At 52.0% G+C, this 27,237-nt stretch overlaps 1 protein-coding gene and 1 non-coding gene across 2 annotated transcripts; both read left to right on the top strand.

The window, feature by feature from the left end:
* The first annotated feature begins 291 nt into the window (after nucleotides 1–291).
* Nucleotides 292–14,994, top strand: TRIM27 (tripartite motif containing 27). The gene is made up of 8 exons (XM_056132284.1): nucleotides 292–781; nucleotides 2,306–2,401; nucleotides 6,147–6,377; nucleotides 8,809–8,831; nucleotides 10,987–11,102; nucleotides 11,234–11,266; nucleotides 12,579–12,605; nucleotides 13,597–14,994. Exons 1-8 carry the CDS (start codon nucleotides 362–364, stop codon nucleotides 14,190–14,192), a joined length of 1,542 nt encoding a protein of 513 aa, XP_055988259.1. The 5' UTR covers nucleotides 292–361; the 3' UTR covers nucleotides 14,193–14,994.
* Nucleotides 14,995–19,122: 4,128 nt separating this feature from the next.
* Nucleotides 19,123–19,229, top strand: TRNAL-CAA (transfer RNA leucine (anticodon CAA)). Its single transcript has 2 exons — nucleotides 19,123–19,160; nucleotides 19,184–19,229. It is a non-coding gene; the product is annotated as a tRNA-Leu (tRNA).
* Nucleotides 19,230–27,237: the final 8,008 nt, after the last annotated feature.

Raw genomic sequence — 27,237 nt, 5'->3', positions numbered from 1 at the left:
GAGCCCCGCCCCCGCCCCGCCCCTTCCGCTCGCGCCGCCGAGGTGGGGCCTGCGAGGCGGCCGCGCTCCGGTGGGACGCGGCCACGTCGTGTCGCGCGCTCCGAGCGCCGGTTCGGCCCGCCGGACCCGCACCGGCACCGCCGCCACCGCCGCGTTGTGTGGGGCCGCCGGCTTCCCGAGTTCGCGTCGCCGGACGCTGTCGCGCCCCGGGCCCTCGGAGGTGCCGGGCCCGGGAGGCGCCGCCCTCGGCCCGCCGCGGGGCGACGGCGGCGGCGGCGGCGGCGGCGGCGGCGGCGACGGGAGCGCGGCGCGGGGCCCGGAGCCGGGGGCCCATGCCCCAGCGGCCCGCAGCCCCGGCGCCATGGCCTCCGGGAGCGTGGCCGAGTGCCTGCAGCAGGAGACCACCTGCCCCGTGTGCCTGCAGTACTTCGCCGAGCCCATGATGCTCGACTGCGGCCACAACATCTGTTGCGCGTGCCTGGCCCGCTGCTGGGGCGCGGCCGAGACCAACGTGTCGTGCCCGCAGTGCCGGGAGACCTTCCCGCAGCGCCACATGCGGCCCAACCGGCACCTGGCCAACGTGACCCAGCTGGTGAAGCAGCTGCGCACCGAGCGGCCGTCGGGGCCCGGCGGCGAGATGGGCGTGTGCGAGAAGCACCGCGAGCCGCTCAAGCTGTACTGCGAGGAGGACCAGATGCCCATCTGCGTGGTGTGCGACCGCTCGCGCGAGCACCGCGGCCACAGCGTGCTGCCGCTCGAGGAGGCCGTGGAGGGCTTCAAGGTGAGGCCACACAAAGGCCGCGCGCGGGGCCGCCGCCGGGGCGAAGCTGGCCGGGGCGGAGCCGGACGCGGGGCCGCCGGCCCGCCGTCATTTCCTCCCCCGGCCGGCCGGCCGCCCCGAGGGGGTCCTCCCGCCGCCCCGCCCCCGCCCCAGCCGTGGTCCTCCCGGCGCCCCTGGTGCTCGGCCCCTCCGGAGGAGGAGGAGGAGGAGGAGGAGCCCGGGAGACCCGCGCGACTCGGTGTGTGTGGTGGGGACACACACACACACACACACACACACACACACACCCCTCGAGGGCGCCCCCGACGGACCCCCTCCCTGAAAGGCTCGTCCCGGCACTTGCCTCTCCCCATCCCATCCCCCCCCACACACTCTCTGCAGTCCTGGGAGCTTGAGGAGAAGCAACAGCTTTTTTTGTGCAGCCCGAGGGGGGCCGCAGAGCCCCTGGGATGTGAGCCGGCAGGGGCTTGGGGGAGTGGCGTGAACGGTCGGGTGCGGGCAGGCAGGACCACACACACACACACACACACACACATACACAGATACACACAGGCACGGGCAGGCGGGACCCCCCCCCCCCCCACACACACACACACACCGCCCCCTGGGATGTGAGCGGGCAGGGGTGAACGGTCGGGTGTGGGCAGGCAGGACCCACACACACACACATACACACATATACACACGGGCAGGCAGGATCCCCCTCCCCCCCCACACACACACCGCCCCCTGGGATGTGACCGGGTGACCGGTCGGATGTGGGTAGGCAGGACCCACATACACATACACACGGGTGCGGGCAGGCAGGACCCACACGCACACACACACCCGCCCCCTGGGATGTGAGCGGGCAGGGGTGAACGGTCGGGTGCGGGCAGGCAGGACCCCACACACACAAACACATACATTTATACGCACGGGTATGGGCAGGCAGGATCCCCCCCTCCCCCAACACACACACACACACACATACACACGGGTATGGGCAGGCAGGACTCCACACACACACACACCCCGCCCCCTGGAAATCGTGGCCTCGCGCTGGCCATGGCAGCGTCTGGTAGGGGGAGGGTCCCCTGGGGCAAACGGGTCCCTAGGGGTGTCGGTGGGGCCACCCTCTTGCCCAGTTCACCGCTTGGCATGTGGGGTTGCTTTCCCATACGTATGCCCGACAGCGATGACCATCCCAAAAACGCTGGCCCGGCGGGAGCCTGCCCCTGCCCGCCCCCCCCCCAGAAGAAAGAGCAACATCAAGAGTTCCTTCAGGCTTCTGGGGGAGGGAACTACCCCCCTTCCTCGGGGTCTGTCCGCTTACACGGTCTTGCGTTTTCCTCCCTGAGGCTGATCACAGAGCAGTGATCCTCCCCCCCTTTGGAGTCCCTGGTGTGGTGAGACCCTGGACTATTGGTGGTGGGGGGCGGGGCAAGGTCAGCTTCTCCCCTCCCCCCCCCCAGGGAAAGCAAGGGGTGTGAGGTGGTGACCCGGCCTGATCTGGACCACCCCCGTTGTTTTTGCTTTTCTCAGGAGCAAATTCAGAATCAGCTGGACCATCTCAAAAGAGTGAAAGACTTAAAGAAGAGGCGGCGGGCTCAGGGCGAGCAGGCACGCGCAGAACTCTTGGTAAGGGCATGTGCCACCCCTCCCCCTTTTTTTTTTTTAGCCGAGGAGGGACCATGAGGGATGCCAGGGATCAAACTCAGGTAGGCCACGTGCAAGGCAACCGGCCTACCTGCTGTACTGTCACTCTGGCCCCGGTGCATGCTCCTCTTCCGTCTTGCTTGTTGGGAGGCTGATGTTGCATCCAGGCATTTGTGCTGCTCACCTGCCCCAAAGGTGGGTCAGTAGAGGCGTGGCCGTGGAGAGCTCAGCCTGGAGAACCAAGGGCTTCCTCCATTTGGGGGTCAGACCTGGAGGCCTCTTCCACCGAGATCTTTGTATTGACCAGGGTTGGTCTTTGACAGGGCTGGTGGCAGCGAGCTGACTGCACAGGCAGCCGCGTGGCACTTTGTGTCCCCTCCCTGCTGTCCCTTCTCTCGGGGGTAATGACTTCCTGCCTCCGTACTGTTGTGCTCACGGTAGCTGAGGTTTTCTTTGAACACTCAAAAGTAAACCCAAAAGCCACGACGTCAATAACATACATCACCACTTAGGTCTCTGAAGGTTTTTTGGGGGGAGGGGAAGAAAAATACTAAAAGTTTTTTGTTGTTTGTTTTGATTGGGGGGGTGGAGGGGGGCACACCCCATGGCTGCCCAGCCCTTAGTCCTGGCTCTGCACTCAGGAATCATCCTGCTGGTGCTGGGGGATCAAAAGGATCATACCTCGGAGAGCCGCACAGCCTCGGGCAAGGCCACCACCTTAACCCTACCCACTGCAGTGTCTCCAGCCCCTAAAAGCTTTTTTTTTTTTAAATAAAAATATTATATTCTCCCATTAAAGCTGTTTGTACTTGAAAAGAAAACATTTGTTTTTCAGTTTTATTTTCATGAAGTCGTTCACAGTAATTGATTACACTCAATATTTCAGCATCAATCCCACCATCATTACAGGTGCCCTCCACCATTGTGTTGAATTTTCTTACCATCACTAAAGCCTGCCTCATAGGCAGATGTAAATGATTTATTTTGTATTGCTTGTTGTGAATAGTATGGGATGTTGTGCGGCCACATGCTCCTGGGAGAAATGGAGAGACAGCCCATACCCATCTCCATGTAAAGGAAACTTGTAGACTAATAACAGTCCCCCCACCCCCTTTTTTTTTAAATTTTTATTATTGAAACACCATGAGGTACAGCTGTGGACTTAATAAGTTTTTGTGCTTGGGTTTCAGTTATACAATGATCGAGTACCCATCCCTCCACCAGTGCCATTCTCCACCTCCAGTGCTCCCAGTATTCCTCCCACCTCCCAATCCCACCCTGCCTCTGTGGCAGGACATTCCCTTTTGTTCTCTCTCTCCTTTTGGGTCCTGTGGTTTGCAAGAGAGGCATTGAGTGGCAGTCATGCTCGGTCTAGAGTCTACTTTCAGCATGCTTCTCCCATCCTGGGAGGATCCTCCCAACACCCTTTACTTGGTGCCCCCTTCTCTATCTGAGCTGCCTTTTCCCCTAGTATGTGCGGCTGGTCTCAAGCCATGGAGTGAACCTCCTGGTGTTCCCCTTTCCTTTTGATGGTTTGGTGCCACGGGGCTACTCCTGCAGGGGTCACGGGGGTGTGGATCATACCACGCTTGGCTGCATGCACGATCCCTGTATTCTCTCCCATGTAAGCTAGTGGTGTCTAGCGAGAAAACGTTTGGTCCTGGCTGGGGTAGAGGATGTGTAATAAAAGATTCGAGGATGGGGGGGGATTTACTGCAGCGCCCAATTATGTGGGGGTGTCCTAGCGGGGCCACCAGTTGGCTTCCCCAGCTTCAGTGGTCTTCTGAGCTCACAGCCAGGAGCAAGCCCTGAGCACTGTCAGTTGTTGCCTAAAAAACAACTCCCCCAAAAGGAAATAGATGTGGAGAACGGAGAACCTTCCCCAAGAGCCTGCGGGACGCATGTCGCACGGTGGCACTGTCTGGGAGGTCTGAGAAGGGGGCTCTGCCATTCCGCCCTTGTCCGAGAAGCACCAGCTGGCGGTAGAGATGGAGAGAGCAATGCAGTCTCTGGCCTTCAGTTTCCTTATCTGTAGGATGGAAGGTTCTAGGCTGGTGGTTCTCCAGCCAAGTCAGTAACTGCCCTCTGGGGCTGGAGCCTAGACCAGGAGCCCAGGGGGTCAGGTGTTGGTTTGCCTTGCAAGTTCGTTCCTGGTGTCCCATCCCAAACCTGCCAGGAGTTATCCCTGAGCCCTCCTTGCGCCCTCTCCCTCCCTCCTAGAGCTCACATGCAAGGCGGGCACTGTGCTTCTGAGCTGCATCTCTGGCGCCTCTGAATGTCTTTCGAGTGAGGCAGTTGGGGAAGGGGTGCTGTGTCCTGAGTATGGAACATCCCAAGCTGGGCACAGTTACCCAGCTAAGATGGCAGTAGCACCCGCCCTTTTTGGGTGGCGCTCAACTAACTGCCCTTTAAGGTCTCCCTCAACTCATCTTTTGTTTCTGTTATTGCTGTGACTTCGACTTGTCCAGCTGAGGGGTTAGGAGCAAATGAGAAATTCTCAGCAAAGGTCCTCTGCGTGTCGCTAGTGAGTGACCCGGAAGGGTGGCTGGAGGGAAGGATTCGAGTTGAAATAGGCACCAACAAACCCTCTGGGTCCTGCCGTCTCCGTTCCAGCAGCCGCGGCCATAAATAGTGAGTGTATGTGGCGTTATCCCCATAAACCTTTACTGCAAGAGACTACACAAAGGGACCTGGCTGACCTTTGTCTGGAACAGAGCTTCAGGGCTGGGCATAGCGCACAACGGAGCACTGGCTTCATCTGTACAAGGTCCGGGTCTTGGTCCAGACACCACCGAGTCACAAAGGGCACAGCTAGAACATCCCTGTCGCGAAGTGGCTGCAGAAGGAAGGGCCAACAGGCTCTGGCGAGCAAATCACCAAGAGGGAGCCACGCCCCAGGCCAGTGCTCGGCCCCCGAGAGCCCAGAGAGAAGGTGCGCGTTCCTGGCAGGGCTGGTGTGCTGCCCTCCCAGACTGTGTTCCCAGAACCTCCCTGCGTAAGCTCCAGGCTCCGTGCCCCTCTCAGCCTGTCCCGCAAGCCAGGTCCCAGGTTCCTTCTCTGACCTCCGGCTTGGCTTCAACCAGAAAGAACCACTGGTTTTCTCTCCCTCTTCCTTGGTCCTGAAAGCTCTCCTGGTCTTTTTTTTTCCCCCTTCACTTTGGGTTTGGGGGCACACCTGACTATACTCCGGGCTTACCCCCAGCTCTGCATTCAGGGATCACCTCTGGCAGGCTTGGGGGACAATCTGGGGTGCTGGGGATTGAGCCCGGTCTGCTGCCTTCAGGGCAAGCACCCTACCTACTTTACTATCTCTTTGGCCCCCCCTCCTATTCTTTAATTTTTAAATTTTGTTTGTTTGTTTGTTTGTTTCGGGGTCATACCAGGCTGTGGTCAGGGATCATTCCTGGCAGGTTTGAGGGGATCACCTGGGTGCTGGGGATTAAACCTGAGCGTGCAGCCTGGTGCTGTCTTGCCGGCCCGCCTTCCGGTCTTCAGAGAACCAAGGTGAGCTGCCGCTCCGCCCGCAGGTGATGGGAGCCTGACTTCTGTGGGACACAGGTGCCCACTCCTCCCTCCTCGCCATCACCCCCTCTCAAAAGCCTGGCCCCAGGACTACCGCCAACGGCCAAGATGCCTATTGGGTGTCCAGAGCGCCTCGGGGCCCTCTTGCAGCGGCATCGAGGTGGGGGAGTCCCCTCTGCTCAGGCCCCTTCCTGTCCTCGCTCAGAGCCTGACCCAGATGGAGCGGGAGAAGATCGTGTGGGAGTTCGAGCAGCTCTACCACGCGCTCAAGGAGCACGAGTACCGCCTCCTGGCGCGCCTGGAGGAGCTGGACCTGGCCATCTACAACAGCATCAACGGCGCCATCACGCAGTTCTCCTGCAACATCTCCCACCTCAGCGGCCTCATCGCCCAGCTGGAGGAGAAGCAGCAGCAGCCGACGCGGGAACTCCTGCAGGTGGGACCCCGGCTGGGCGGGTGGGGCTCGTAGGTGGTGCCCGGACTTGAATCCGGGTTTTGCATGTGCACGACGAGCGTCCCACCTGGCCCGCTCAGTCCAGCAGTTACTGGTTCCATGTCTGAAGTTTTCGTAGTTGATGAAGGATTCTGCACTCGGGGATCACTCCCAGCGGGGGACAAGGGGTCATATGGAATGCCGGGGATGGAACCTGGGTCGGCCACAAGCATGGCAAATGCCCTGCCTACCCTGTCATCTCCTGGGCCCTCTCCCTGACTTGATCTGAAATCTGTCACTTCATTTCAGACACACAAAAGCTGCTTGTGCAGAGAGGAGTCTTACGTCCTCATCCCAGACTGACCATGTCATTGGACGCCACCTTCAGTACCACTAGATAGATGGTCGTTACCGCGATCGCTTGCTCCCTTGTCTTTTGGTATTTGGGCCACACCTACCGGTGCTCATAACTCCTTGCTCTGCACTCGGGGATCACTCGTGGCAATGCTCAGGAGACCATATGGGGTGCCCTGTCCGCTGTACTCTTTTCTCCAGCCCTGGTTGTTGCATTTTTATATTCTTGGTATGTTTCCTCAGAACAAGTACATTTCTTGTATAATGACCAGACCGTCAAACTTACGAACTGAAACAGCAGTACGTGATGCCCAGCCCATACTGTAATCCAACCAGTTGCCATAATTTCATTGGTCTTCGACTCCCGGACCCCCATTTTTATTTTTGTTTGGGGGCCACACCCACAGGGTTTCAGGGTCTATCTCTGGCTCTGGGTTGCTTCGGGCAGTGTAAGAGGACATGCCCCCTGCATGTTACTCCAGCCACTTCCGGGTGTGTAGGAAATCGGCAGCTTCGTGCACCCGTCCCACTCTCAGTTTGCAGAACGCTGTCCCCCGAGCAGGAAACCTCGTACCCATTTAATAGGCGTCCTGCCAACCGGTCTTCTCTGTCTGGGCTTGGGTGTGGGATCTGGTGCGCGTGGAGCCGTGGCCAGCTCTCAGGTGGGCCACGATGAGTGCCCAGGGTGACCTAGAGTCAGCTGCAGGCAGGGCACACATCTCAGGGCCCTCGGGTGGACTTTCTCAAGCCTCGTTGCACATTGTTGCAGGTGTCAGCACTGGCACAGTACTCCCTGGTGTGGGTTTGTGCCCGTTTTGTTCACACATCTGTGAGTTGATAGCGCTTGGTTAGTTTCTACTCTTTGGCCGTGGTGCCCTGGGCTGCTGTGAACCTTAAAACAGGCCGCGGAGATGTGCACGTCACCTGCCCAGGTCGCGCTCGGCTCCTGTGCCTGCTGTCTGTGCGGTTACGGATGTGCCGCCAGGGTGAGCGCACTGTGGGGTTTGCGGTACTCCTTCACGGGACGGGGTACTGTGAGAATCCGAGGAGACATGCCCTGGGAGAGGAGAGAGGACTGAAGCTTACTGGAGAAATTCGCGGGGCATTTTCCACTGAGGCTGGGTCTGAGCCAGGTGCTGCCTTCACACTGTGCTGGCGGTTCTAACTAAAAGAGAAAAAGATTGTAAGTGCAAGAATTAGAAAGCTTCCGGAGAGATAGTACAGCTGGGAGGGGTCTTGCCTGGCATGCACCCTACGTGCCCCCCTGAGTCCCTTCAAGAGTAACTCCCGAGTGCAGGGCCAGCGCCCCGAGCACTCTAGGGTGTATAGCTTAAAGAATAGGAAAGCGAAACTGGGTTTTTTTGGAGATAATTTGTAAATTCAGGAGTCAGTGCATGCCTTGCAGAAGCAGGGCCGTGAGTTAGACCTGTAATGACCCTGGCCTTCCACCCAGACCATTTGGTCTCCATCAACACTGGGCTGAAACCATTTCTGGCCTGAGTGTTGAATCGTCCAATATTGCTGAGTTTCCCCTGTGCTTCTTGTTCTGGAGCCCCAGACTCTGTCCCCTGGCACTGCCACCGTTGGGAACGCCCCTCCAAACCAAGAAAAGAACGGCTTATGGATTAGCTCAGTATATTTTATCAGTCTTCACTTTGAGATCGAGGTCTGCTGTAGGTAGTTCCATAAGAAAATGTACTTGTTCTTAGGCAATATACTCAGAATATAAGGGTGTATAATATTAAGTGATTCTGAAAAGATTCTAAAATTAAGATCGTTTGATCTGTCTAGTAGTTTTTCTGTGTGTGTGAAATTACGGGACTGCAACACCAAAGCCTCCGAGCAGTAGGCCCTTGTTGGGGAAGGGGCTTGAGTTAGCCGATCTGAAATCACCACGTTGTTGTCAAGAAGACCCAGAAAGTGGTTGACATCCCTGTGCTGAACCTGTTTGTCACTCCTCACCTCTGAGGAATTGTCATTTCTCCGGGGAGGGCTAGGCTACAGGTGGGTTCTCAGCAGACGTCTGCGAAGAGAACCAAAGAACGATGACCTCACGGTTTGTCTTTCCTTTCTTTCACAGGACATCGGGGACACACTCAACAGGTACAGTTGCTTCCCCTGCGCTCGACCTCGCCCACAGCTGGCACTGCCAAAACCCAGAAGGGCCCAGGTGACATAGACGGCTGCAGACAGGCGTGAACTGCAGTCCCTCTTGGTCACACCCGGGGTTCCGGGCTGGGGTGGGGTGGAGTAGAGGGAGCCCCAGGAGGTGCTGATGGTCCTTGAGGACAGTCCTGGGAAAGGCTCGAAACTGACAGGTTTGTCCACATTGCCAGGGCCGCCTCCCGGTGCCATGCTGGGCAGTTCACTGTCTCGCCCCCGCCTCTTTGTTCAGTACTGGGGGGACAAGGGGCCTAAGGCCAGTATGCAGCTAGGAGTCTCCTGTTGCTCCACTGGCATCAATGGAGAGAAAGAGTCCCCCGGGCTCACCACATGCTGATGACAAGAAGCCAGGGCCGGCTGTGCTCGCACACAGAGGCGAGAGCCCATGGGGCAGCCTCAGTGCCGTGCTCAGGCGGGCCTGGAGAGAAACTGGCATCAGGTGCTAAAATAAGATGTGGGGTGATGAAAATTCCCTAGAAAATGCAGATTGACAGTCCAGGAACTTCTGAGATGTTGGGGGGGCCAGGAGGGCCTTACAGATTGAATCAAGGTGACAGAATTGAGGTCCTTGGCTGGGGATGTGTTTCAGAGGATGGAGCTGTGGGTTCAGTCCTCTGTACTCTCTGGTCCCTAAACACTGCAGGAACACAAACAGAAAATCTTGAGGTTCTTAAGGCTCCCAGGGGTGGAGACAAACTAAAGTTTGTCCGAGTTCCACCAGATGACCCCAGCAAAGTGGCCCTTTACCTGACCCATTTTATTGGTTTCTTCTTGAGCTGTGGGCCACACCCGGTAAAGTCTCAGACTTACTCCTGGGAAGTGGGCAGGGGTCCCTACGACAGCAGGGATTGAAGCCCTGTTTGCCCAGTACAAAGTACGTGCTTTACCCACTGTACTGCCTCCAGCCACCTGTCCCTTTTCCATGCCAGTCTAGTTCTGCCCTCACTGGGCAGTAGAGTCCGAAGAGACTGGAATTTTCTCTCATTCGGGTTTTGGTGAGTTCTGCAAGACAGGAAACTTGGGAATTTCATGGACCTGAGACTTATGCTTAATTGAGAGATCTGAAGAAATAGTACAGTGAGTGGGGCGCTTGCCTTACATGTGGCCAATGTAGCTTCAACTCCCGGCATCCCATATGGTCCCCCAAGCCCCCCAGGAATGATCCCCGAGCATTGCCAGTCCTGTGTGGTGGTTCCTGGCAACATTGGTTACTTTCTTTCTTACTTTTTTAAATTTTATTTTTATATTTTCCCACCACCATTCAAGCCTGCCTCCCAGAGGCAGATGTTAGATAATTTATTTTCTGTTGCTTATTATGAATATCATGGGAGGTCACAGGACCACGTGCTTCTGGAATTCTAAAATTGTAGACAGTTGGGGTCCAGAGATATCTCTGTAGGGAGCTAATCCATCTTGAGATTCCTTTGGGAGTCTCTGGTTCTAGGCGATGGATGTGCTGAGATGGCAGATGGTGGGCGTGACAGCCAGGACCCCAAGCGGGCAGGGAGACGGGAAGGGCCGGCCTGTCTGAGCTGCTGCCCGGTGGCCTGGAGTCTTAGTCCCTGAACCCGGCTTTACTGTTCCTATTGAGGCACTGTGACTTGCTGTTGTTAGTTGTACCTCCTGTGCACCTTTTTCCCAACACCACAAGCTCCCAAATGTCGACTCCCTCCTCGGAGCTCTAGTCGCTTAGCCTGGGCACTTCTGCTCACATGAGGAAGCGCCAGGTCGCCTCCGATTCTCAGCTCTTTCCTGACCAGGGCCCCTAAGACCAGGCTTCCTTCCCTGGGATTCCCCTTTGATGACATCTGTCACAGGGACCACAGAGGGACCCTATCGTCCATGGTTAAGGAACCATGGAATGATGGGGCGGAGGGTCTTAAGAGTCTGGCTGCAGCTTCGGGACACCTCCTGTTTGTTGGCTTTAGGTCGATTTCCAGAAGGGCGCTGAGGAATGTTTTTTCTGAAAGCGGGATGCAGGCCAAATAAGTGTGGGGACCTAATCAAGAAGAGTCCGGAGCAGGCTCCTCGCTGGCCTGTGTAATGGCTGGGCTACAAGGGGTCACTTGTGTTTTGTTTTCCTCTTTGAACTCAGGGCTGAAAGGATCAGGATCCCGGAACCTTGGATCACACCTCCAGATCTGCAGGAGAAAATCCACATTTTTGCCCAGAAATGCCTGTTCTTGACCGAGAGTCTGAAGCAATTCACAGGTAATGTGAGATAGAGCTCCGTGAGGCGGAGGACTTAGCCTCTGAAGGTCTGTGTGGAGCCCGGAATGCTGTGGGGGGTGTTTTCCATCCAGAGGGAAATGCAAACTCAAGATCTTCTTTTCTCCCTTTAGAAAAAATGCAGTCGGATATGGAGAAAATCCAAGGTAAATTTCTTTACTTAATGGCTTTTGGTGCCGGTTTCCTCGGAGGTGCACATTCGCATTAGAAGTGGGGGAGGAGGGGAGGGTCGCCCCACAGGCCAGCCTTCCCTGGTATTTCGTATCGTTTGCTTTGGGAGTGGTTTTTAGCTAATAGCCTCTTGGGAGGCCATTCTCTCATCTACCTTGACGGGGGAAATAGGCGTTCCAAAATGAATTAGTACAGAAAGAGTTCGTTTCTATTTTTCTTGGGGAAGAGAGTGAACAGAAATTGTCCCAGATAACATTCCCCTGAAGCCAGTATTTCCAGCTCTCGTGCTGGTGGGCATCTGTGTGACCAGCACCCCTGAGGCAGCCCCTCCAGGGAAAGCGGGAGCAGAGAACGGCGGGATCAGTGTCTGGACTAGGGCCTGCCGCTCCTGACAGGTCGTCAGCACAGCAGGCTGCTGCTCTTGGAGAGGGAACAGTAGTTCCTGTCTTGGCGCTGTCTGTTTCAGTGCCTTTAGACCTAGAGTCCCAGGTCCTTAGACCAGCTCTTCCTCAGGCGCCTCCTTCCCTCGGCAGCTGGCCGTCTCCTCAGCGCTGCGGCCCCTGCCAGGCGTGTGGGATCTGGAATCCTTCCGTGAGAGAGCCTCTTGCCCGTTTGCTTCCTGGTCCTCTCCTGTACTGTGTGTGCTGACTCCGTGTTCGCGTTGTATCTTTGCAGACGTGTCCTGTCTGGACTGCTAGCGATCTAGATTTAGGAGAGGCCTACATGGTCCCCCAAGCAGAGCGTGTGGAGAGAAACCCCGTTTGGACTGGATGAGAGCACTTGTGCACTTGCTTTAGAACGGACCCTCCTTGATCTCTTCCCATTAATTTTGACTTTTCTCCTGCCTCTTAGAGGGTGATTGAGAAAGTATGTGCGTGAATGCTTTGTCCGTTACAGACCGCCTGCCTTTTAGGTAGTGTGCTTTGCCCTGACGTAGTGCGTGCTGCCCAAGCCTCCGCCGGGAGCAGGGATGGCCAGCAGGGCCTGGGGACCAGGGTTCCCCTGCAGAGCTGCCACGTCCGTGGACTCTTCAGTCCCTGGTCTCACACCTCTGTCGCCCAGTCAGGCCTGTGGTGGTAGTTGTGCCAAAGTGGCCCGTCCCTCTTCCTTCCAGCGTGTGTCTGGAGGGTGGAGTCAGCAATTGTGTGAAGAAGTGGGGGCGTGGCTCACGTAGTCAGGTTTCTAAGGCGGGCCCGGCTTCCGGAAGCTTCTGAGCTGAGCCCCCTCAGGTGCTCCTGGGATGCTCTAGGCCTGCCGTAACTGCTCTTTTCTCTTTTGTTCTTTCAGAATTGAGAGAGGCTCAGTTATACTCAGGTAGGTGACAGGAGGCAGAAGGTCCAGGGAAAGGAGTAAAGACCTCCGAGCCTAACACTGCCGCGAGCGCTAACGAAAACGGCCTAAGTTTCCATCTTCAGGTCCCACGCGTTGTAAAAGCGACCGGCCACCACTCCAAAACACCCCGGTCGCTTTTCATGTGTTTGCGGTCCCAGACTGCAGTGTGTAGAGGGGATGAAAGCGCGTGAGGCGTCCTGCCCTGGGAGTTCCAGGCTCCGGTTTACCCGTGACCTGAGCCGAGACCTGGAGGCTGTTGTAGAGTTGACCCAGGACAGGTGGCCTCCACGCACTTCCTGTCCCGGATCTTAGCCTGTCTGCACTCAGCCTTGGAAGGATAAGGTTGGAGGATCTTCCTCCTGAACACGAGGTGAGGAACACAGGAGAGAACGTGGCCCAGTAGTTTCGGGTTTTTTGTTTTGGGCTCCCAACTGGCAGTGCTCGGGTACTCCTACCTCTGCACCCAGGAAGTACTCCTGGCCGTGCTCAGGGACCGGATGGATGCGGAGGCTCGAACCCCGGTTGGCCGTGTGCAAGGCAAGCGCCCTTCCCGCCGTGTCCTTGTGCTTTCGAAGCAAGAGAGCTTTGCCCAGTGACTGCAGGCAGCTCTCCATACCAGGGCTAGTGACGGAGAGAAGGGAAGGGAAGCGTGACGCTTGTGCACCCTCACAGCAACCCAAACACCCCGTCACTTTGACAGCAATGCGGGTCCTGACCTAGATTTAAGAAGATCCTGGCGCCTGGGTAGGATGAGTCCAGATTCTGTGGAAAGGAGGGACTGAAGCGGGATTGAAAGATGGGCGGACGAATACAAGTTCAGTCCCTTGCCCTCGGCCCGAGCTGCCTGGCTCCAGCGTGTTTTCCCCACGTCCACACGTTACCACCGGCTTGATCTTGCCGGCCAGTCCACACGGTGATTCGGGGCGGGTTCCCGCGGCCCCTGGCTGACCCGCCCCTTGCTCTGTCTCCGCAGTGGACGTGACGCTGGATCCCGACACGGCCTACCCCAGCCTCATCCTGTCCGAGAACCTGCGGCAGGTGCGCTACAGTTACCTCCAGCAGGACCTGCCCGACAACCCCGAGCGCTTCAACCTCTTCCCCTGCGTGCTGGGCTCCCCGTGCTTCATCGCCGGCCGCCACTACTGGGAGGTGGAGGTGGGCGACAAGGCCAAGTGGACGATCGGCGTGTGCGAAGACTCCGTGTGCAGGAAGGGCGGCGTGACCTCGGCCCCCCAGAACGGATTCTGGGCCGTGTCCCTGTGGTACGGCAAGGAGTACTGGGCCCTGACCTCCCCGATGACGGCCCTGCCCCTGCGGACCCCTCTCCAGCGGGTGGGCATCTTCTTGGACTATGACGCGGGAGAGGTCTCCTTCTACAACGTGACCGAGCGGTGTCACACCTTCACGTTCTCGCACGCCACCTTCTGCGGGCCCGTGCGGCCCTACTTCAGCCTGAGCTACTCGGGCGGGAAGAGCGCGGCGCCGCTCATCATCTGCCCCATGAGCGGCATCGCCGGCTTCTCCGGCCATGTGGGCAGTCACGGCCATTCCATGGAGACCTCCCCGTGAGGAGGCCGGCCAGGCCAGAGGGGCCGCTGGCCACACCCCACCCGGCTGGGGGCATCTAGCTGCTGTCGCGGCCAGATCACCTTCCCGCCCTCCGTGCCCTTGCGGTGGGGACATGATGTCCAGCTGGTTCTCGGCCCTCCTCTCCCCACGCAGATTGGGAGCTGTCCCCAGATGCCTCCAGGCTCCACCTCCAGTGCTCCACCCGCTCTCCGAGGCGTGAGAGTCTCTGAGGAGGGAGCACCTTCTTTCTGGGGATCTGCCTCTTCCCTGGTCCCAGCCTGCCCTAGTTTGGTTAACTCCGTGCCAGAGGCCTCCGTGTTTGGGTTAGTTACAGTTCGTTTACGGTTATGGTGGGAAATGGCCCCACCTCCCTCATGAGATAATGCTCTAACCCACGTGCTCTTCGGTCCGATCTGTTCTGAGGTCCCTCTGCTCCCTTCATTCTAATGAAAAGTTATCCCGGTGCTGGATACACATTCCCCAGAATAAATTTTTATCCCAAACCACCCAGTGTTCGCTTCCGTCTCACCTCTGTGGACTGACCGTCAGTCCGCCACCATCCGTGCACCTCCTCCGGGGAGTCTTCAACTTTTCCCTCCTTTCCTCTGCCATCTCCTTCAGGGGTGGGGGAATTGACCTTTCTGACGTGTACATGGGGGGCTTTCCTTCCCGTGACCATTGGATCCTGGAGCATTCTGGGGTCAGAGCACTTTGAGCAACCCCCTGTGATGGTTCTTAGTCCTAATTCTCTTTGAGTACATGCCTTTCTGTTTGAGAATAAAGTGAATATGGATGTTGTTTACATGGTGGTGGTTTCGTTGGTCTTGGTATTCCTTATTGGTTCAGAGTCTTGATTGGCCAGTGACTTACTTCCATGTAAATGAACTTACTTTCTTGTCCTATCCGATGCAAGAAAAATGTTCAGACTTGCACAGCTCTACTGGTTCATCCTGTGATTGTGAGTTGGTCAGGTTCTGATTCATTGCCTTACCAGGTTTAAGTTAGCTTTTGCTATACCTATGACAATATAAGTGTGTGAAGGAGGCCAGAGAGTTAGTACAGTGGGTGTATTGTACTGGGGGGTGGGATGCTTGCCTTGCATGCAGCTGACCGGGTTTGGTCCCTGGCATCACCACTGCCAGAATATTTTAAGTGAGTATTTTTAATACATCTTATTAAATATATTTTGTTAAAATGTCTAAAATATTTTTGTTGTTTGGCCTAAAACTTGGCTAGGTACAGGAACTACTAGCCAGTTGCCCAGGGATCACTTGTTCTGGGGATTGAACCAGTGAGTTTATGTAGAACACATGCCCCAACCATGCCTTCTGTATTAGCGTTAAAAATCTTTAATCATACAGGGGGCTGGAGCATTAGCACAGCAGGTAGGGCGTTCGCCTTGCACACAGCTGACCCAGGTTCGATTCCGAGCATCGCATATCGTCCCTGAGCACTGCCAGGAGTAATTCCTGAGCGCAGAACCAGGAGTAACCCCTGTGCAATGCCGTGTGACCCAAAAAGCAAAAAAAAAAAAAAAATCAGCATACATAAAAATACCTAGGAAAGTTCAACTATCAGTTTATGATAAATCCCATTTCAAATAATAACTGCATCTCAATTTGTATCTCTGTATTTTAAATTACTCGAGCCTCTCAAAATCCACAAAAGATGTTTTCATAAAAATATAATATGGGCTGGAGCAGATAGGGTGCTTGGTTTGCACACAGCTGACCCAGGTTGGATTCCCTGACACCCCATATGATCTCCCCAGTTCATCAGGAGTGAGCCCTGAGCACTCTGGTGGCCGCAAAAATCAAAAAGATGCATGTGTGTGTGTCTGTGTGTCCGTGTAGCCAGTGTAGAATGTTAATAAATAGTAAAATATTTAGATTAATTTATTTCACGTAATTACCCAAAAGACACTGTACTTTGAAAAAAAAACAAGGATGGAACATAAGGTAACAGGTAGTAAATGCCCAGGCCAGGGAGATGGCTCAGAGGGCTAGAGTTCATGCTTTGCACAGGGGACGCTGGGATGGATTGCAATCATGACATGGTCTACACAGGTACTGCTGGGCTTGGCCCCCAAACCAAAACCACAGTATACTCTACAAGGACCACTGCATGTGCTTGGCTACTGAAGACCGTGCAGCTTCAGTTTTATGACATGGATTCACTAAATATTTAAGGAACTAAATGGATTCTTATCAGTGAAGTTTCTGCCCGGGTTCTTAATGAGCTATCACAAAGGCTTATATATTTTATAAAAAAAAAGATGAACAATAAAATGTTGGTAGGCAGTTCACTAAGGAAGAAGTAAAAATTTCTTACGTATTAAGGTTGAACCTCAATAATAAAAATGTATAGAACATGGGACCAGAGTGATACAGATAGCAGGTAGGGCGTTAGCCTTGCACACAGCCAACCCCTGGTTTATCTCCCATCTGGGCACCTGAGCCCACTACGAGTGATTTTTGAGCGCAGATCCAGGAGCATCAGTGGGTACAGCCTTTTGCCCCACCCCCAAAATATATATGTATCAAACAGTGCCTTATTTTCACTTATTACAATATTTAACCATACTATATTCTACATTGGTCATGTTTGAAATACCTACGCCTGAAGCATTTGGTAGGCAGGTGGGTAGTGAGTATAAAAGCTTTGAAAGAAAGAAACTAGTTAATTCCACCTGGGGAAATTTATGGAAGCAATGGGATTTGAAAAAAATTTTTTTCTTAGCACTTCTCATGAAAGTGAAAATAATTCAACACTCTGTCGAACTTTGTACTAGAAAAATGATTGAAAGGCAGCAAGAGCACTTGTCAAGCCCTTCTCAGAAAATTGCTTTTTTCACATTTATTGGTTACTGATTAAATATATAATAATAAAGGCCCAACATGAAATTGTTCTTTCCAAGTCCCATTATAATTCATCTAGTAGCAGTTTTCTCTTTCCCAAAAGTGGAAATTGAATCTGGGGTTTTCAGATCAGTGCTAGTGAGTTTGACCAACCGCCCCTGCTTTCCCCTAAGGGAAGGGGTTTTGTTTTTACCTAAAATAAACTTTCCTTTGCTAATAACTATCTGCATCCCCTTTGACTACAAAATTCCTCCAGTCTGTTTTTTTTTCCCTTAAGACTTTCCATTTGTCAGATTCATGTGATGCTGTCCAGGTTAACGTTTGATAAAGCCTATCAGATCTTTCAAATTGAATAAGAACAATGAAAAGAATGTGAAGCTTACTTTGCCAGTTTGGGTGTTACTTACTGTTCCATTTCCAACAGAACTACTGCAACAAACCTATCTGGAGGAAGGGAGATTAGAAAACTTTTGTTCCCTCGGCATCTCGCACTCATTTCCTCTAACTATCAGAGAGGTTATCTTTGATTTGACTAGCTGTAAATCTAAAATAAAACCAAAGAAAAAATTTTTTCTTTCATGCAAGAAAAAAAAAGTCTTTGTTTTCCAGGAAGTAAAGTTGTGGGAGTGGATCTTTGAATGTTAGTCAGCAGTAAAGCATTTATAGGGACGAAATAAATTTACTTCCTTTGCTCTATTTTATTCTCCAAATGTCCACAGCAGTGCGAGTCGGCGAGTCAACTATGTGGATGGCACCGCTGCTATGAGTTTAGCACCGTTTAGCAGAACCCTAAATTGTTTAGTCCCGGGTCTTCATGAAAGAAAGAAGGAAGGAAGGAAGGAGGGGGGGAGGGAGGGAGGAAGGAAGGAAGGAAGGAAGGAAGGAAGGAAGGAAGGAAGGAAGGAAGGAAGGAAGGGAGGGAGGGAGGGAGGGAGGAGGGAGGAAGGGAGGGAGGGAGGGAGGGAGGAAGGAAAGGAGGGAGGGAGGGAGGGAGGAAGGAAGGGAGGGAAGGAGGGAGGAAGGGAGGGAGGGAGGGAGGAAGGAAGAGAGGGAAGGAGGGAGGAAGGAAGGAAGGAAGGGAGGGAGGGAGGGAGGGAGGAAGGAAGGGAGAGAAGGAGGGAGGAAGGGAGGAAGGGAGGAAGGGAGGGAGGAAAGGAGGAAGGAAGGAAGGAGAGAACGAGAGAAAGAGAAAGAGAGAGAAAGAAAGTAAAGGAAGAAAGAAAGGAAAGAAGAAAGAGAGGAAAGAGGAAAGAAAGAAAAAGAAAGAAAGAAGGAAAGAAAGAGAAAGAAAGCAAGAAAGAAAGAAAGAAAGAGAAAGAAAGTAAAGGAAGAAAGGAAAGAAGAAAGAAAAGGAAAGAAGAGAAAGAAGGAAAGAGAAGGAAAGTAAAGGAAGAAAGGAAAGAAGAAAAAGGAAAGAAGAGAAAGAAAGAGAAGGAAAGTAAAGGAAGAAAGGAAAGAAGAAAAAGGAAAGAAGAGAAAGAAAGAGAAGGAAAGTAAAGGAAGAAAGGAAAGAAGAAAAAGGAAAGAAGAGAAAGAGAAGGAAAGTAAGAAAGAAAGAAAGAAAGAAAGAAAGAAAGAAAGAAAGAAAGAAAGAAAGAAAGAAAGAAAGAAGGAGCCTTGCAGGTGGCGCCCTCCAGACTCGGGCGCGGTGAGCCCCGGGGCGTGTGAGCCCGGAGCTGCCCCGTTCCCCTGGGGTCGCCTGAGTGGGCGACGGACGCCCGAGGATGCCCACGGGCCCCCTGGACCCGGCCTTCTGCCGCGACCCTCCAGCGGCCCCCGTGGGAGCCCCGAGCAACATCGGGAGCCAGGCAGCTCCGTGCCGCGAGTCCTGCTCGGTTTCCCCGGGTCGGCGAGCGCTGGAAACCCGGGCCGGGGGTCGGGCCCGAATGGGACCACCCCAAGGAAACTCTGCAGAGCTCCGGGCGAAAGACACACGTTTCCTTGCTCCGCATCTTCCTTTTCATCGGCCGCAGGCGGTTGGCGTCTCCGCCAGCGGTTCCGCAGCGGGGCTGAGTGCAACCGCGCTGGTCTGCAAAGCTCTTTAGGGAAAAAATTCGCCCGTGGTACAGAGTGTCAGGATGGCCGAGTGGTCTAAGGCGCCAGACTCAAGCTTAGCTTCCCCAGCGCTGGGGGTTCTGGTCTCCGAATGGAGGCGTGGGTTCGAATCCCACTTCTGACACATGGTCTTTTTCGGCCATCCTGTAATTTTTACAATTAATCTATTTAACTAAATAACTTCACGAGCACCTGTTCCACCATGTTGTGTACAAGATTGATGTTTAAAATACTCCCCTAGGCGCTCATAACAGCAACAAAAAAATTGTAAGTGGAGTATCGCGATACTTTAGGAAATAACGAGATTTGGGTGGGGGTGGGAGGGGAAACGCAAGAGGAGCCGGAAATGCAGAGATTCGAGACCAGGAGTCCAGGCGGGCGGGCTGCTTGTGCACCCTGTGCTGTCTTTAATCTGCTCTTCTCCTGCCCTGATTTGTCGCAGGCTGAACGTTCCCCACAGCACTTTTCCTGCAGTCCCGGTGGCTTCTGGCTCGTGGCTCCCTCTAAAGAAATCCTGCACAGATCCTCCGTTATTCTCTCCATCTTAAAAATGTATGGAACTAGATCTCCAACATTTCCTCTGTAATCGAGGCACGTCCAGGCTAAGATTGGCATCTGGTAATTCCTGTTTCGTCTCCTGGTCAAACTGAGTTTCATTTTAACTCAAAGTATAAAATCTGTGCTTCTCCAAATGGAATCACCATAACATCTTTTTTTTTCACACTTGTTTTCTCTGCATTTGCACATACGTATTCATAACTTTTGGGGAGGTGTATGCTTAAGGAAACGAGATATCAAGAATGTAATTGTGTCTTTTACTTAACTGGGACTTTTCTCATGTGAAGACTAAAGCTTTTACTTGCAAAGGAAATATTGTAAGTCATTTCACAGAGTAGATACGTTCCACTTCATTTATCTGCTTTTGCGGAACATTTAAAATACTTCCAATTATCATTAATCCAACAAGTACTTAATGAGATTTATTATATGCCAGGGACCCAGAGTAGTAAAATAAACTTTATTAGGGTAATTGGTTGGGCTAGGTTCGGTTTATTTAAATTAACATATGTGTGTATAATTACACACCTATAGATCTTCTATAAAAACAAAATTAATAGGGTTTGGGGGAGAGGAGGGCAGTTATGGGCTCCCAAGCAGTGCTTAGGGGACCCCAGGATCAAAGCTCTCCGCCCACAAATAAATTTTCTTAATCCTGTCAATATCCAGGGAGTGATTAATTCCGTCTCACTGGACGTAACTAATTTGCATTTCTGTGAATGTAACTGTAGGTATCCTGAAATAGTTTTCCAAAAGAGGTAGGCAGTTCTGACTGTCTCTCCAAATGTAGGTGATTTGAGTGAAATGGGGAGTGAGGGAGGTAACAGCCTAGAAACTACCTTCCTGCTGCTGGACCCACCTCATACTTGTACTTAGTGGTCACTGGTGTCCCTTCAGCCCAGTTAACTGGGTTAGGGCGGGTCAGAAGTTTTCAAAGTTCTGTGGCTTTTCAGCTCTCCTGGTTCTGGACTGGCCCAGGAGGGAACGACCGCAAAGTTGAGACCTCCAGCGTCCTAGAGAGGACCGGAAGTAAAAGTGGTTGCGGGCTCTAGGTAGGTTGCTCTAGGATCGGCCTCTTTCTGGTCGGAAGTGACTCTTCGTCTGGGCTCCGCGCTGCTTCGCGGCTGCGGGCTGGTGGCGGCGGGTGTGCAGGGAAGGGTCCTGGGTTCCCCGAGGAAGGGGCAGCGGTGCCGGGTGATGGGGACGCCGCTCGGCGTTCAGTTTTCTGCTCTAACATCCTGGCACGTTTCTAACTCCCTCCGCCCCGGGGGTCCACCTAGGTTCTGATCCGAAGCACCCGCCTGGACATTTGTCGCTTGCAATAAGTTTAAACCAGGGGCTTTCCTGATGATTTTTTTTAAAGATAAATGATAATTTTATTCAATGAAAGAGTAAAACAAGGTGATTTTACATTTTAAAACACCATTTCTGCTTATATCCAAATTGATTCTTTTTCTTTAAAAATTACAAATTTTTAAAATTTTTATTAGTGAAACACCATAAGGTACAGTTGTAGACTTATAAATTTTTGTGCTTTCAGTTTTTGGGTTTCAGTTATACAATGATGGAGTACCCATCCCTCCACCAGTGCCCATTCTCCACCACCACTGATCCCAGTAATCCTCCCACCCACCCCCATATTCCCCCCCCACCCTCCCCCATCCCACCCTGCCTCTGTGGCAGGGCATTTCCATTTTGGAACCCTAGAGGTATTCGGGGTTACAGAGTAAAGTTTTCCTGTTAGCACTCCTCCGGATATTTCTTTGTTTCAGAGAGCACTTGGCAGACTCAATGTAAACACAGGAGGGGAGAAACCAGCTCCTGGGAGGAAGGGGACTTTAAGGATTGTTCCAGCGGCTCCTGGTAGATACGATGGAGATGAACAAAAGCTGTGAACCACAGTGGAAGGAGCAGTTAGTTTGTTTGGGAAGCAGGAAAAGCCAGAATTGCCTTAGCCACGATTTAGGTGTAGATTTGTGGCCCGTTGTGTCATTCAGGCGTTGTTTGTCTGAGGACAGCGCCTCTGAAATTGTCTTCTGGTAGCACAAAACTCATTTTAGCAGAATTTGGGTTTGTTTCTGTTTTCCTAACAGGGGCTTCTTAACCCTTCCCAGTGTCAGAAAGTATCTGGTCTTTGGGCGGTCCTCTTCATCATAGTGGATTCCTATTCCCCATCACACTGGAGAGAACTTGAAGGCCTATGCAGGGAGTTTAAGGAATTGTTTCTGGGTGTGATTTCAGCCCAGCTGACTTTGAAGCCAAGAGAGTCAGGAACTTATCCCAGAGAAGCCGGGAGGGGCTTATGATCCTGAAGAGAAGAAAACGTTATCTGGGGAGGAAGCCACCATTCAAAAGGGGTCTTTTACCAACCTTTTACTTTTTTTTTTCCTTTTTGGGTCACACCCGGCAATGCACAGGGGTTACTCCTGGCTCTGCACTCAGGAATTACTCCTGGCAGTGCTCAGGGGACTGTGTTGCTTGCTGGGAATTGAACCCAGGTCGGCCTTGGTCAAGGCAAATACCCTACCCATTGTGCTATCGCTCCAGCCCCATTACCGTTCAGTTTTGCTCTCAAGAGGTATGGGTGCCTAAGGGCTCTCAGGCAAGGTCCTAAAACTCCACTGAAAAGTGGGTCCTTGGGTTGCTGGCAGGAGAGAATAGATCTGGTGCTTGCCTCACTGCTGAGTCTAATCCCTGGGTACCTAGAGCCTGTCAGGAGTGATCCCCAAGTGCAGAGCCAGGAGTAAACCCTGAACACTGTTGAGTGTAGCCCCAAAACTAAATAAAATGAATTTTTAAAATGTGCATTGGGTGTGCCCTTAGCAATAAAAGTATCAGTAAGCAAAATTAGGAAGGGAATTCCTACACATTCACACACACACACACACACACACACACACACACACACACACACACACTTCAGACTTAGGAAAAAAATCACCTCTAATATTCACTCCAGATACGGAGAATATGGATACACCCAATGAACTAAAATTAAAGTTGAGGCAAATTCCTGCTTTCTTGCCTCTTTTATGGCAGCAGGCATAACTATGTTAGAAATTTTAGGATTATGTTTGCATAAGAACACATTAGACAAATCTATCTACGGTCCACATATCCCTCCCACTAGTGGGCATCCCATATGGTGGGTGTCCCACACAGTCAGGAGTGATCCCTGAGTTCAGAGCCAGCAGTAAGTCCTGAACTTTGCTGGGTGTGTGTGACCCCAAAACAATAATATTGTGATTTGGTGTTGCTTGGGCAACATTCTGGACTCAAAACTTTCAGGTGTATCACAAAGAAAGGCACAAATCTACTTTTATTTGTTTTGGGGCCATAGCTATCTGTGCTCAGGGCTTAGTGGAGAGAGAGAGAGAGAGAGAGAGAGAGAGAGAGAGAGAGAGAGATGTGTGTATGTATGTAAATAAAGAACCTAAACTTCTTGGTTGTGGAGTCCACACATTTATGGTGCTCACTGGGGTCACACATTAGCTTGAACAAAACTCACCAGGGTCCACACTCAGCTTGCTCATACATTCTGGCTGGAGTGCTCACTGGGCAGGGTCCTTGTGGTGATCACACACATGCTCACGGGGAAGGGGGGTCACACTCCTGATTGTGGGGCTCATACAACTAGTGCTTATGTTCACCAGGTGGTGCCAGACGGTCTCGGTGCCAGAACTAACAAACGGTGTACGTATATGGGCAGCATCACACAGTATCACCAGTGGAACCAACAACCTTACAGTCGCACTTGCCTCTGAGCTATTCCCCAGGGCCCAGTGCAAATTTTTTAATTAATTAATTAATTTTATTGGGTTTGGGGCACCAGTCACACCTGATGATGTTCAGGAGTAACTCATTACTGCACTCAGGAATCACTCCTAGCATGCCAATGGACCATATAGGATGCCAGGAATGGAACCAAGGTGGGCCGCGCGCAGTGCAAGCCATCCTACCCGCTGAACTTTTGCCCCGCTATACTATCGCACTAACCCATGCAAACTCTCTTAGGTTAAAAACTGCAGGTATGGGCGCATCTGCTGCCCGAGCCCATGTATGCTTGCACCCACGTGGCCAAGAACATGTGGCAACTGAGCACATGTGTCGCCCGTATCTCCCCTCTTGAGATGTGTACTTTCATGCTTTTGTGTCAAATGCTAGGATGTGTGTAAGGGCTCTCTCCGCCCTTGGAGAAGTCCGTGTTCTCTCTTGAGTACATTACTCTCTCTCACTCTCTCCCCCTCCACAAATCACAAATCACAAATCAACCTGTTAATCGTCGATTGCCTCGAGCAGGCCCCAGTAATGTCTCCTTCATCCTAGCCCTGAGATTATATTCAAGGCTCTTTAGGAGAATGAGACCCATCATTGTTACTGGTATTTGGCATATTGGGTACGCCACGGGGAGTTTGCCAGACTCTGCCGTGTGGGCAGGTTACATTCGGTAGCCTGCCAGTTTGTCCAAAGTAGGAATGAGATAATAAGATGTCATAATAGGGTGTTGCGCGGCCGCAAATGTGGCCATGCGGTTCCGAGAGCTGGTTTTTATAGTCTCTGAGTCTTGGCCGTTGATGGGATTACACGGTGCCAGGGGGCCAGTTGGTGGGTGTGACCCCCGCTTACTGGAATTTGGAGGATCTGGGTGGAGGATGCTCGGCCCAAATCCGAGTAGGCTTGGAGATCTCGGCCCCGGAACCCGCGTGACTTTGTCCCTCTGCCAGTACCTTCATGTGTGCGGAGAGTGGTCTCAGCATGGTGGTGGCTGGTCCTGGACCAGCCCCCTCCATACCTTAAAAATCCTCCAAATAAAATCTGTTTATTTCACTGAAATAAATAAATAAATAAGAAACTGCAGGTATGGGAGACTGTTGGCTGCGAGCAAGGCAAACACCTTACTCGCTGTGCTATCGCTCCAGCAAGCTCCCCGTGACATATTCGATATGCCAAACACAGTAACAACAAAGTCTCCAATGGAGACGTTACTGGACCCACTCGAGCAAATCGATGAACAATGGGAGAACAGTGATACAACAGTGATGGGAGACTGAAGCGATAAAATAGTGAGTTGGGTGTTTGCCTTGCAGGTGGCTGACCTGGATTCGACCCCCAACATCCTATGTGGTCTCCTGAGTAATTACTGGCCAGGAGTAATTCCTGAGTGCAGAGCCAAGCAAGAGTAACCCCTCAGCATTGCTGGGTCTGTCCCCTCCCCCTCCAAATAAAAAAGGAAAGAAAACTTACTTGGACAGAAGTTACACATAAAAAGAGGAAATTTTGTTTTAATTTGTATCTTTCATTCTCTGACATACACAAAATTCCAATTATAGTAGGTTATAAGAGTAAAATACTGGAAATGAATTTAACAGAGAAGAGAGACTTGTACACAAAAAGTTTAAAAATATTTGATGATCAAATATTTGAGCAAAAGATTGCTATAGAGGGCTGGAGTGATAAAGCAGTTTCTAGGCTGTTTGCTTTGAATGCAACCAACCCGGGTTCCATCCCAGGCATCCCATATGGTTCTCCAGCCCACCAGGAGTGATTCATGAGCACAGAGCCAGGAGTAAGCCCTGAGTATTGCCAGGTATTGCTGCAAACAAACAAACAAAAAAAAATTGCTAAAGAAATGGAAGACAAGGAAAAGGCACCCCAAGTACCTAATCAGGAGGCCCCGAGCAGAGCACCTGCCTTGTAACTATGAGAGCCTGGATTTATGCCACCTGGCATAAAAACAAAATCTAAGTAGCACTGCACTGTCCTCCCGTTATTCATCGATTTGCTCGAGTGGGCCCAGTAGCCTAAGTAAGGAGATTTAACATTGATGCTTTACCCAAAGTGATCTACGGATTCAGTGTACTCCTGATCACAATTCCAAGAGAATGTGGAATTGTGATTGCCCATGGTTCATCAAAGCCAGCATAAATGCAGTGAGGTTTAGCCATCCTTAGGGTCTTCATCTCCCTGTGAAGGCTCCGGTGTCCTAGAAAACATTAAATAAACATGTATTCTTTTTTCCTGTTATTCTGACTTTGCCATTTTGATTCTCAGACAATCAGAGGCCCACAGAGTGCCCAGGAAAACTTTTTCCTCAACCCCTTTACTTTCCTAAAATGAACCTGGGTATTTTTACTCCTTTTTGGGAGGCTCTGAAACAACTTCTAGAATCCTGTATGAGAACGACAGGGAAGCACCCTTGTCTTTTCTGCACCACATAATGTTTTCTGGGGCCCCTCCGTCACCCCTGGCGTCTCCCTTAGCAGCCCCCTAGATCCCAAGCCTGAGCTGGCCGTCTTGTCTGCAGTGGGTGCTCCACAAAGTTGATGCAAGCAGTGTGCGTGGTTGAGTTTTGCTTTAATCCCAAATACAGAATCTGTAGGAGAGAATATTGAGTCAGAAGAATTGGAGGCTTTTTATTCTATCTGCAGTCCTGATGACACTGAGGGTCTTTAAAAACAAAAAAACCTCCAAACCCCCAAACCCTATCATTCTGTGGATTAATGGATATCTCTGAATTCCTCAATAATCACAAGCTTCATCTCTCAAAACCTTGGGTAAATTTTGAATAGTGCTGGAATGAACGTAAGAGTGCAGATGGCATGTCTGTTGTGTGTTTTTTGAGTCCCCGGGGACTCAAAATTCCTGGAAGTGGAATTGCTGGGTCAAATGGGAGCTCAACTTCTAGTCGTTTGAGGAAAGTTCACATTGTTTTCCCAAAAGGGTGGCCCAGTTGGCATTCCTAGCAGCTGTGAAGGAGAGTCCCTTTCTCACCGCATCTGCACCAGTGGTTGCTCATGTTCTTTTTGATGTGTCTCTGTGGTGTGAGATAGCTTATTGTTTTGATTCCCATCTCCCTGGTGATTAGTGATGTAGAGCATTTTTTTTTTTCCATGTGCGTTTTGGCCACTTGGATTTCTTCTTTATTTCTTCTCCCCATTTTTTGATGAAGTTGGATGTTCTTTTCTTGTAAATTTCTACCAGTATGAGACTAAAAAGTAAAGTAACTTTTACTTATGAGACTAAAATTCAAGGCCAGGGAAAACAGGGGCCAGGAGGACTGGTCAGTGCTTGAAAGTTTGGCACAGGTGTGTGTACAGAGGGCAGTTAGGATGGAGAAGGGACCAATACGATAATAAGAGTTAGAATTAGAAATGGTCACTCTGGACAACTGTCGACAGGAACCGAGTGTTGAAAGCAGATAAAAGGATATACAGGATAACCTTTCAGGATCTGTATTGCAAACCATAATGCCCCAAAGGGGGGGGGGGGGGGGGAGAGGGAGAGAGAGACAGAGAGACAGAGAGCCAGAGAGCCAGAATCAGACAGAGAGACAGAGAGAGAGAGACAGAGAGAGAGACAAAGAGACAGAGACAGAGAGACAGAGAGGAGAGAGAGACAGAAACAGAGAGAGAGAGAGAGAGAGAGAGAGAGAGAGAGAGAAGTCTCTCCACAGAGGCGGGGTGGAAGTGGTGAGATCGGGCGGGAAATAAAAATTAAAAATAAATACGTAGAATCTTCGGCACAGACTGAGTATGCAGAATAAACTGCTTCCTCCCAGGCTTAAGCCAACCTTG

Source organism: Sorex fumeus, unplaced genomic scaffold (assembly GCF_029834395.1).
Source record: "Sorex fumeus unplaced genomic scaffold, SorFum_2.1 ptg000094l, whole genome shotgun sequence".
NCBI lineage: Eukaryota > Metazoa > Chordata > Mammalia > Eulipotyphla > Soricidae > Sorex > Sorex fumeus.
The sequence above is the reverse complement of the archived record's forward strand: the minus strand, read 5'-3'. Positions and strand labels throughout refer to the sequence as shown.